This window comes from Bufo gargarizans, chromosome 2 (genome assembly GCF_014858855.1).
Source record: "Bufo gargarizans isolate SCDJY-AF-19 chromosome 2, ASM1485885v1, whole genome shotgun sequence".
Lineage (NCBI taxonomy): Eukaryota > Metazoa > Chordata > Amphibia > Anura > Bufonidae > Bufo > Bufo gargarizans.
In genome coordinates, this window is record NC_058081.1 from 144,049,013 (window position 1) to 144,060,614 (window position 11,602).

General features: G+C 49.6%; 1 protein-coding gene across 1 annotated transcript in view; it reads left to right on the forward strand.

Annotated features, from left to right (window-relative positions):
- The window catches only part of TP53BP1 (tumor protein p53 binding protein 1), a 126,518-nt gene that overhangs the window by 92,445 nt on the left and 22,471 nt on the right, over positions 1-11,602 (forward strand). Inside the window, 2 exon segments of the mRNA XM_044279559.1 lie at positions 10,036-10,331; positions 11,053-11,232. Of these exon segments, the coding sequence (XP_044135494.1) occupies positions 10,036-10,331; positions 11,053-11,232 (476 nt within the window).

Sequence of the window (11,602 nt, forward strand, 5' to 3'; positions counted from 1 at the left end):
GGGAATGGCTGACTTCCGTGGATATCCAGGACACCTACCTACACGTCCCCATTGTGATCGCCCACGAGTGGTTTTTGCACTTCGCGGTCCACTCGGGACCACTACCAGTTCGTCACCCTGCCGTTTGGTCTGGCGACTGCGCCGCTGTTGTTTACCAAGGTGCTCGCTCCACTTATGGGCCTTCTTCGCTCCAGAGGCATCACCTTGATTCCGTACCTGGACGACATTCTCATTAAAGCGTCGCCCTCCGGCAGTGCGAGGAGAGTCTGCAGATCACCTTGGACACTCTTTGGGTGGATAGTGAACCTTCAGAAGTCCTCCCTGGTCCCGTCCACTCGGATTCGGTTCCTCGGTATGATTCTGGACTCCGGGGCAGCTCGGGTGCGTCTTCCAGCGGACAAGGTGAAGGACCTTTGCAGCGCAGTGCTCCGGTTGATTCGGCAGTGCACAGTCTCCATCCGGGCTTGTATGCGGGTGTTGGGTCTTATGGTGGCCTCGTTCGAGGTGTGCCATTCACTCAATTTCACACCCGGTCCTTTCAGCGAGCGATCCTCTCGGCCTGGGACAAGTCCCAGGAGTCCTTGGATCGTCTGTTTTCCCTTCCTCCGCAGGTTCAGTTGGACCTCCATTGGTGGCTCTCCTCAACTCACCTGGAGGTGGGGAAGTCCTTCCTTCCGATCAGGTGGACGGTCATTACGACCGACGCCAGTCTTCAGGGTGGGGGAGGGGTCTTCGGCACTCGGACTGCCCAGGGCGTATGGTCTCAGTCTGAGTCCAGACTGTCCATCAATGTCTTGGAGCTTCGTGCTATTTTCCTCTCACTGCGCCATTGGTATCCCCTCCTGCGGGGCCTTAATGTCCGGGTCCAGTCGGACAATGCCACAACTGTGGCGTATGTCAACCTTTAGGGGGGGAACTCGCAGCTCGACCGTCATGTCTGAAGCGGCAAGGATCCTCAGGTGGGCGGAGGCCTATGTTCCGGCTCTGTCTGCGGTCCATGTTCCCGGCGTTGTCAATTGGACGGCAGATTTCCTGAGCCAGACGACGATAGACCCCGGGGAATGGACTCTCCATCCGGAAGTATTCAAGCCCTCTGTCGTCGCTGGGGACGGCCGGACGTGGATCTGATGGCCTCCGGCCTCAATCACAAGCTTCCGTGCTACTTCGCCCGCGCAAGGGATCCCGCAGCTTGCAGAGTGGACGCTCTCGTGGGACAGGTTCACGTTCCTCTAGGTCTTTCCGCCGTTGACCCTCCTGCCTCGGGTTCTCCGCAGGAGCAAGTGGGAGGGCGTTCAGACCCTGCTGATTGCTCCGGACTGGCCGTGCCGAGCATGGTATTCGGATCTTGTCCTCCTACTAGGGGACGCTCCGTACCCGCTCCCTCTCGGACCCGATCTTCTGTCGCAAGGGCCCGTCTTCCACCCGAGTTTAGATACTGTACGTTTGACGGCGTGGCTCTTGAAACCTTCCTTTTGAAGCAGCGGGGTTTTTCCGATGTGGTGGTTCGGATGCTTATTCGGGCCAGGAAACCTACCTCTTCCAGGATCTACTATAGAACCTGGAAGTCCTTCCTTCGTTTCTGTGAAGAGCGGGACCTGTCTCCCAGATCCTTCTCCCTGCCGTTTGTTTTGGCCTTCCTTCAGTCCAGACTGGAACTGGGCATGGCGCTCAGCTCCGTGAAGGGCCAGGTGTCGGCCCTTTTCTATTTTCTTTCAACAATCCTTGGCGGGACTGGGTCCTGTTAAGACCTTCCTTCAGGGCGTTGCCAACACTGCTCCGCCTTACCGTCCCCCGCTTCATCCGTGGGATCTCAACTTGGTATTGGGGGTTCTGCAAGCTTCTCCCTTCGAACCACTGCAGGAGGTTTCCCTCCGCCTGCTGTCCTGGAAAGTGGCCTTCCTGGTGGCCATCACATCCATACGAAGAGTTTCAGAGTTGGCAGAGTTGCCGTGAACCATTCCTAGTCTTTCATCAGGACAAGGTGGTCCTCCGTCCAGTCCCTTCCTTTTTACCCAAGGTAGTGTCGGCTTTTCTCGTCAATGTCCTCATTGTCCTGCCGTCCTTTTGTCCTGGGCCCTCCCATCCGAGAGAGGTGTTGTTACACTGTTTGGATGTGGTGCGGGCTCTGCGGATTTACCTTTCGGCGTACGGACGCCTTGTTCGTCCTTCCGGAGGGTTCTAGGAAGGGATTGGCAGCTCTATTTTGGAATGTTACCACGTTCGGGACAGGACGCCCCTCCGGGTATCACGGCCCACTCGACCAGGGCACTTGGATCCTCCTGAGCTCACTTACACCAGGCGTCAGCGGCTCAGTTGTGTAAAGCCGCGACCTGGTCTTCCCTCCACACTTTTACAAAGTTTTACAGGGTTCACACACTCGCTTCTGCGGACGCCGCTCTGGGGCGCCTGGTCTCAAGGTTCTCTACCACCTTTACTCTATTTTTGTGTTCCCTCCCCAGGGACTGCTTTGGGACGTCCCATGGTCTGTGTTCCTCAATGATATAAGTGAGAAAACGAGATTTTGTGAAACTCGCCTGTAAAATCTGTTTCTCGCTTGATTCATTGGGGGACACAGCACCCACCCCCGTTTGGGTCCGTTGACCGTGTGCATTTGGTTGTTGGAATGTTTTTCTGCTTCTCCTACTGCTTTTGCACAAACTGAGAGCTCTCTCCTGGCCGGAGGTGGTATAGCTGGCGGGGGAGGAGCTAACAATTTTCAGCCTAGTGTCGCCTGCTAGTGGCAGCAAGCAGCTATACCCATGGTCTGTGTCCCCCAATGAATCAAGCAAGAAACAGATTTTACAGGCGAGTTTCACAAAATCTTGTTTTTGCGACAAAAAAACTAATTGGGACAAAAGGGTCTTGCCCACCGCAGCATTGCTAGACGTACGATGCTTCATGGAGTGGATTAAGCCAATGGTGCTGTCTTTTTCTGTTGTACTGCAGAGAATGTGTAATAGGCATAGGTTCCTGGACTTCAGAGAGATGCAGAGTAGGCTCTCCTAGGTGGCAGAGGAGAAGGAAATTAAAACCTATAACACCCTAAGATGATAGCGGTGAAGGAGCTATTATGCACTAAAGAGCCTAACCACGGAGCAACCCGTCCTGATGGGGATCAGCTCGGGGTATAATGGGGTACAAGACCGTATACTAGGGTAAGGTTCCGGATGGGGTCGCCGGTACTTCTGGCAATGCTGCGGCGGTTAAGACGCTTTTTTTTTTTTAAACTCGTTTTATTGAAGTTTAACAAGAAAGGCATGTTACATTATCACAAGCAGAGAAGTAGCAAATCCAGGTTCAATCCCGCGCAGGGGATATAGTACAAGCACAGCAGTACAAGACAGTATTCAATAATTCAAATTCAAAGACAGCCTCAATAGATATAAACATTATATTACACACCAGCAACTGAATACATACAAGCGTTGTGCACAGTCAAAGGGGACGCACACCATTCACCCCACACTTTGTCAAACTTTTGTGGGCACTTCCTGTGAATATAGACAACCTTTTCCATGCTTACAGCCTGATTGACCAGCGCTTTCCATTGACCCAGTGTAGGTGCTCTGTCATCCATCCATCTCAGGGCGACTGCTTTTCTGGCAAAGAATAGGGTTTCGCTCAGAAGAATCCTATGATGATGACCCCAAACCTCCTCATCTAGGATGCCGAGTAAGCAACTCTTAGGGCACAGCGGAACTGCATTTGGAACTATTGCAGATGGCACCCCCACCACAGCTTCCCAGAAGCCCCTTAAGTACGAGCAGTCCCACATGAGATGCCAGAAGTCTGCCCCGTCCTGATGACACCTGTGACACCTATTATGTGACAATCTGCCCATTTTATGCAATCGGACAGGTGTAAGATAGCTTCTATGCAAAATAAACAGTTGAATCAACCTGTTAGTGACTGACGGGGAGACCCGTGTTGGAGACAGCAGTGCTTCAGTCCAATCATCCGCTGATAGGGAGGGGATGGAGTTTTTCCATTTCCCTTCAACAGCAAGGGGGTTCATCAGTGTCCGATTGTTAAGCAGGTGCGTATAGAGAGCAGAGATGATACCTCTCGGTCCCTGCGACCTAAGGACACCTATCAGGGGATAATTAGAAATTTTGCGACCTCCCGACCCAAACTGTGCCGCCAGCGCATGCCTTAATTGTAAATATCTAAAAAGGAAGGAGCGAGGCAATTCAAACTTTTCTTGCAGTTGAGAGGAGGAGCACAGGCAGCCGTTAGTGTATAAATCGCTCAACTTGTTGACACCCTGTACCTTCCACCATCTGGCTCCCTCCAAGTCTTTCAAATGAGCAAACATGGGATTGTCCCACAGGGGGATGTCATCCGGAATGTCTCTGAACGACCTCAACTTCGCAGCTGTCCACACCTGATGGGCCATTCTATGGATGGGGAGCAAGCGCATGGATATGAAACGTGGCCCTTCCAAAACCGGCCACAGAGAGGAAAGGCCCAAGTGCTCCCTGAGATAGTGTTCTGCATTGGGCAAGTCCAGCTGCTGAACCCAAGGAGTTAGGAATTTCAGCTGCCTGGCCAGGTAATAAAGGAAGAAATCAGGTAAAGCAGCGCCACCTTCTAGCTTGGGCCTCTGAAGAACCTGAAGAGACAGCTTCCGTCTGGACTCCCCCCACACAAATTTAGCCACTGACGAATGGATGCGAGCAAAAAAGCCCTGCGGTACCGGGGTGCACGCATGCGCCAGCAGATACAACCCTTTGGGCAAAAGTGTCATCTTAACTAGATTCAATCTACCCATAATGGAGAGCGGTAAGGTCTGCCATGTCCTAAATTTATCCATAAACAGGGTCTCCAGAGGAGCAATATTCAGGGAGTACGCCAACTGGGGATCCTTGGTGATAACAATTCCTAAATATTTGAAGGAATCCACAACTGGCAGATTACAATACTGAGGGGGCCACGTGTGCGACCACAAGGGCATGAGTGCCGATTTCGTCCAATTTATGTGCAAGCCCGAGAACCTTCCAAATTCGCCAATTATATCAATCGCTCTAGGGAGTGTCGTCTCGGGCTCGTCCATAAAAAGGAGGAGATCATCCGCATAAAGTCCGACCTTGTCCGTTCTGTCGCCCATAGAGATCCCTTTAAAGACCTGATCCTGCCGAGTTCTCAAAGCAAGGTGCTCAATGGCTATGGCAAACAAAAGTGGTGACAGGGGGCAGCCCTGTCTGGTTCCCCTGTGGAGGCTAAAGGATTCAGACATCGACCCATTTACAAGTATATTAGCTTTGGGGAGGTGGTACAGAATTTCTACCCATTCGATAAACCTAGGGCCAAAACCAAAGCAGTGTAGCACCTCTAAAAGGAACACCCACTCCACAGAGTCAAAGGCCTTGGCAGTGTCTAGAGATGCCATGGCCCAGCGCTTATCCCTCGCCACTCCTACCTGCGCTACAACCTGCGCCCTTCTGATATTATCAGACGTTGATCGTCCCGGTATGAACCCCGACTGGTCTCTGTGTATAACTGTGGCTATCACCTTGTTCAGTCTGGAGGCGATCAGTCTTGTAAGAATTTTATAATCCAAATTTAGGAGTGATATCGGCCTGTACGACCCACACTCCAAGGGGTCCTTGTCCGGCTTCAGAATCACCACTATGGTGGCATCATACATCGAATCCGGGAGTCTACGCTTCTGCTGGGCCGCCTGATAAAGTTTAAGGAGCTCAGGCCCTAGAACCTCAATATATTTCCTGTAAACCTCCACTGGGATCCCGTCAGGGCCAGGTGCTTTCCCAGTAGGTAGCTCCGACATGGCTATCTGAATTTCCTCCAGCGATATGTCAGCCTCCAATAAAGTCCTATCCTCCTCACTAAGTTGCGGATGCGCGACCTGATCCAGATAGGCCCTCAATTCTCGAGCGGAGTATTGAGCCGCTGAACTATAAAGATCCTGGTAGAAGCCCTTAAATCTGTTTAGAATATCCCCCACTGATTCCACCACCACCCCAGCTGCGTCCTTTATCCTAATAATCGGGGGAGACATGCTGTTATTACGTACAACATGAGCCAGTAGTTTGCCAGCTTGGCTACCCAGTTCAAAGTTCTGTTGCTTCAAGAAGAACAGCTTGCGCTCGCACTTTTCCCTGAGATGCGTCATATACAGCCTGCCTTTCAACATCCAGTCCTGCCTATTCGCATCCGTGGGATCAGACCTGAAGGAGTTCTCAGCTGCCTTACAATTAGAGTGTAGCTCTAATTCCCTACGCGCAGAGTCCTTTTTAATATAAGAAATAGATGACTTAAGGCACCCTCTCAGATAGGCCTTCAGTGTCTCCCAGAGCAACAGTCCATCCGTCATCTCGTCCTGCATTGCAAGGAACACCTGGAGCTGATCAGGGACTCTATCATTAGAAGACAACAAAGACAACCAAAAGGGGTGAACACGCATCTTTACACTCTGCCTAATGCCGTTGTATAGGGTAAATTGAGCTAAAACCGGGGCATGGTCCGAGGGTCCCTGTGCACCATATTCAATACTACCAAGATCCGTGTATACAGCAGCGCTTCCAAAAATATAGTCTATTCTGGATAGTGCGCCCCTGGCGGGGGTGAAGCAAGAGTACTCCCTCTGAAGGGGATTGCGCAGTCTCCACATATCTAGCCACCCAAGCTCGGATGAAATTCTAGCCATAGTGGTTTCTCCCTGAGTGTAGCTACCCACTCTGTCCCCAGAACGGAACCTGTCCCGATCTTCATGCATTACTAGGTTAAAATCGCCCATGCAGATAAATTTGGCATTGGGATATTGCGCCACAAAGCCCATCACCACCTGGAATATGGTTGTAGTAGCCGGGGGGGGGGGTTGTAGATGTTAATTACAATGTATGGGGCGCAGTTAATGAAGGTATACACCAGGATGTATTGGCCTTCAGGATCCGCAACCGAGCGCTGAACCTCCCACCTGATGTTCCTGTGGACCAGCAAAGCGACCCCTCTAGAATGTGTAGACCCATACGCATTCATTGACCATTGAACCCAAGGTTTTTTAATCCTGTTGCCTGTCTCTGGGGTTAAATGAGTTTTCTTGAAAGCCCAGAATATGAGGGCTGAACTGCCTGATATGGGAGAATACAGAAATTCTCTTCTTCGGATTACCCAGCCCCCTCACATTCCACGACATAACTTTGAAATCAGCCATGATGATATAGTGATCTAGTCTCCATGCAATACATCAATCCTCCTGCACGTGAACCGTGGCTGCCCACCTCTGACCATCTCATGCACACCCCACGTGGTGCCACCTCATGCCTCACATACCATGCCTTTAACAGTATAAACCATTTACAACTTAATAACAAGATAACGACTGAATAAGTGACTCTGTAGTCGGTGACATCTCTGTCATCCCGTTTCATGGCTGATGTATCGGGGACCTGCATAGTGCATTAAGATGAAAAACCTATGCAGGTATCCGCTCAACCCCATATCAATGAGACATCTCTGGTTATAACAAATAACACAAATCAAGACTAGAAGGGGGGAAGGGGACACAGGGAGGGGGGGGGGGAACAGACATCAGGAGCATAACAAAGGGGATAGGGCGGACAACCACAGTCCCAGTAGCGCATGCATAAGAATGCCCTGCAGGCAACGTGTCCGCAGCTAAGTACTCAACATGGGGCAATTCCATAAACCAAGTTATGGCACCAGAGTCTTAGATGCCCATAGAAACACAACGTTACCACTCAGAAGGGACTGTAGTTGTCCCAAAATATAGAGTCCTCAGCGCGGATCTGGACGGCTTGGCCTCTTGGAGATCCATTCTTCCGCCTCCTTAGGGTCCACAAAAAAGACCGTTTTCTCGCCATCTACCACCCTGAGGCGCGCCGGGTAGGCCATGGAGTACTGCAGATTCATATCACGGAGGCGCCGCTTGATAGAGATGAAGGTGGCCCTCATTTGCAGCTCCGCTGAGAAATCAGGAAATAGTGATATATTCGCGCCTTCATGTTTAATATCCCGCTTGTTTCTTGCTTGCCCTAAGATCAGATCTCTGTCCTTCCAATTAAGCAGCCGCGCCAGCAGGGGCCTAGGGGGAGCCCCAGGGGGGGAGGTCTGGCGGGAACCCGGTGAGCTCGCTCAACTGCGTAGGCGCCGGAGAATGGCGCATCAGGGAACTGTGCCTTGAACCAGAGCTCCAGGAAAGTAGCCGGGTCTGAGCCTTCCGCTCTCTCAGGTAGCCCCAGGATCCTGACGTTATTGCGCCTGGCCCTGTTTTCGAGGTCATCGCATTTTTGCTGCCATAGGCCAACAGACCTCTCCACAGCCTGCAGTCTGCCTGCTAGCGGCCTGGTAAAGTCCTCCAGAGCAGAGACCCTGTCCTCCGTGTGGCGCACCCGTTCTCTGAGCTGCTGCACGTCCTGTCTGAGAAGGCCCAGATCCACCTTTACCTCCTCAATCTTACAGGTAAGGGACGTCTGGCAGGTAGAAATCGCGGTGAGGAGCTGATGAGAAACAGTCTTAAGTGTCACCTCCGGCTCCTCCACTCCCTCCGCTTCCGTCTGCAGTGCTGCCTGACCTCTCGTCACCGCCGCCCGCGGCGTAGCAGGACCAGCGGCGCCATTTTGGGCCTCTTGCCGGACATATTCTTTCAGCTTTTCAGCCGCCGATTGTGCCTTGCTGGGACCCATGTCAGTCCTCCCAGGTCTTTTCTTCCTCCTCTGCACCTGCCACTCGTCCTTCTGTGCAGCCAGAATGTCAGGATGCTGAAGGATTTAGATCGGGGTACGGAGCAGAGCTCAAGTGCGTGCGCTCATGTCGGCAGTTAGCCACGCCCCCCGTTAAGACGCTTTTTAGATGTTATTAGCGTGGTTTCAGTTTTTTTTTGTTTTGGCTGGTTATTTGTTGGTCCTTTTTGATCTATTGTCAGGATTTATGTTGATAGTTCCAGACTTAGGCTTTTTTTGTATTTACTTCGTGAATATAGGGGCGCTCCATTTTTACAGTACAGCGGCAGAGTGATCCAGAAAGCAGTTCCATTGCTGGAACTGCCTGCCGTATAGGGCAATCTGCATGCAACCGCACAGCATTTGTAGACTGATCCGGATGCGGATCCGTCTCACAAATGCATTGCAAGAACGGATCCGTCTGTCCATTTGTCATACTGACAAACGGATCAGTTTCATTTTATTTATTTTTTTCACATTTTTACCGCGCAGACCAGAAGGACAGATCCGGCATTGCGGTATTTTGAATGCCGGATCCGGCACTAATACATTCCTATGGAAATAAATATCCGGATCCAGCATTTAGGCAAGTGTTCCGATTTTTTGGCCAGAGAGAGAACCATAGCATGCTGTGGTTTTAACTCTGTCCTGATCAAAAAGACTGAACTGAAGACATCCTGATGCATCCTGAACGGATTTCTCTCCATTCAGAATGCATGGGGATAAAACTGATCAGTTCTTTTCCGGTATAGAGCCCCTAGGACGGAACTCTATGCTGGAAAAGAATAACTCTAGTGTGAAAGTATAACTGATTGTAGACAGGAAAAGTTATGTTTTAGAATGCCCTTATTTTTGGAATGTCAGATTTCCAGCTCTTAACAGTTCTCTTACTGCTTTTTCCATTTAATTGTGTGGAAATTGCATGCACTGCTTCTGCACCAAAAACTGCCGTACAGCCTTGCAGCAGATTTATTATGCGTTTTAGAGACTCTTGGCTTCTTGCCAAATGAGGGGCATAGGCATAGGCCTCATCAGTAACACCGCTGAGGTCAGTCATTGTCCACAGAGGTCACACGCTTAGATGACATGGGATTGGATTCCTGGAAGTGATAGGGATTATTGGCTGAATATTAGTTACTTCATTATTTTAAAGCTTTTTCTGTCTTTGAAAAGTTAATGTATGCTCCGGACAGTGTTAATAAATATGCTGTGTAACTGTCTGTAATGCAGAAGCTGGACAGTCTTCTTATGGATAGCCTGACTTCCCAGTAAATTTTGACCTTACTGTACTAAGAAATGATACAAGTTTTTCTGTAAATGTTTCTCGTTCTAGGAGGCAGAAGAACCAGTAATAGAATGCCATGAATATGAAAATGAAGTGTCACCTTCCAGGACAGTTGTCTCCTCTCTGACCTCTGGAGACCTTGCAGATATTAGTTCCCTCTCATCAAAAGCTTCAAGTCTTCAGCGCACTTCTAGTGGAGCAAGCAGTGGCCTTTCTGCTGGACAGAGCACTAGCGGTAGTACTTCTGACCGGGGGAGATTAACTGCAGGCAAAGGAAAAAGTGGCCAGCTGGACGCCGGAGACTTTGCCATACCAAGTGGACGAGGAAGTGCTGGAAAACTGAGGTACTTCCGATAAAGCATTTAAGACAGAGAAGATTATCACCCACATACAGGGAAATGTGTTATATTATTCTTTGCCTATTTAAAATATTGTAAATGAAACTTGATGTTCTGTGGAGAAAAGCCTCTATTCATCTCACAAAGGCAAGGAGTCCATTTTAGCTTCTGACAGGGTGGTTAGAGTACTTTTTCCTGTATAGGGAAAAGCACTATAGACTGCTCATGAGTGCTCAATGGGCTGCAGCTGTACAGTGGCATTTGTCAGAGGGTAATATTCCTCAACGGATGACACAAAGATCTGAAGTGCTGAGGTAATGGAAATATAGTCTCAAGGTAGGACCACATGAGGTGGCATTAACCAGGCCATATAAATGCGGCATATAAATGGGTTAAGTGACCACATGACTTTTTGGTGGGATCATTGCGGACAGCGTAGGAGAAGACTTGTCCGGTGTGATCTCTCTGAAAAGGTGTGGTTGTCTCCTTCTTGGCAGAACACATACTGTTAGCATATAGGGTGGCGTATATATCTCTGGAAAGTTGGGTTGCGGCGGCATGAAAAAAATTGAATGCTCACGGACTGGCAGGATTTAGGTAAGGTACACATTTTTTAAACAGATGACAGGTCTTATTTAATGAAGGCCGAGGCTATTGCAGAACCATAAGATAAATTGTCTTTTTTTTTTTTTTTTTTTTTTTTTTTTGTTAAAAAAAAAAAAAAAAGTCCTAGGAAAATGGCCAGCCAGCCAGGGTCATCACACAGACCGGGAAGACAAACTGGGATGCAAGTAAGTGAGGATGATGCCGATGCACCGCTTGGAAACAGACCAGGTGCCAAAGCTCCCCTTACACCTCGTGGAAGAGGAAGGAGGGGACGTCCTTCTTTTCGAGGAACTGGATCAAGGTATCCACATCTTTTTATTTTGCTAGTGAAATAAGTTTCTGCAATTTTGTCTCGTAATCACCTGTTTGTCGCAAGATTTAGAAAAGGGTTTGTCCGCTAATTTTATATTATGGTCTGTCCTCAGGACATCTGATTGGCGGGGTTGTCGTACCCCTGCCAATCAAATATCGATGGGCTATCCTCAACACATGCAATTCCTACAAATTTTGGAAGGAACCTCCAAACTAGAGTTTAAACAAAAATCATTCCAGGATACTTTGAAAATGCAGTGTTCTCCAGAAATGGAAGATTAAGGGTTTTTTCCATGATTCATATATTGATGACCTATCTTCAGGCTAGGTCATCAATATCTGGTCGGTGGGTGCGACTC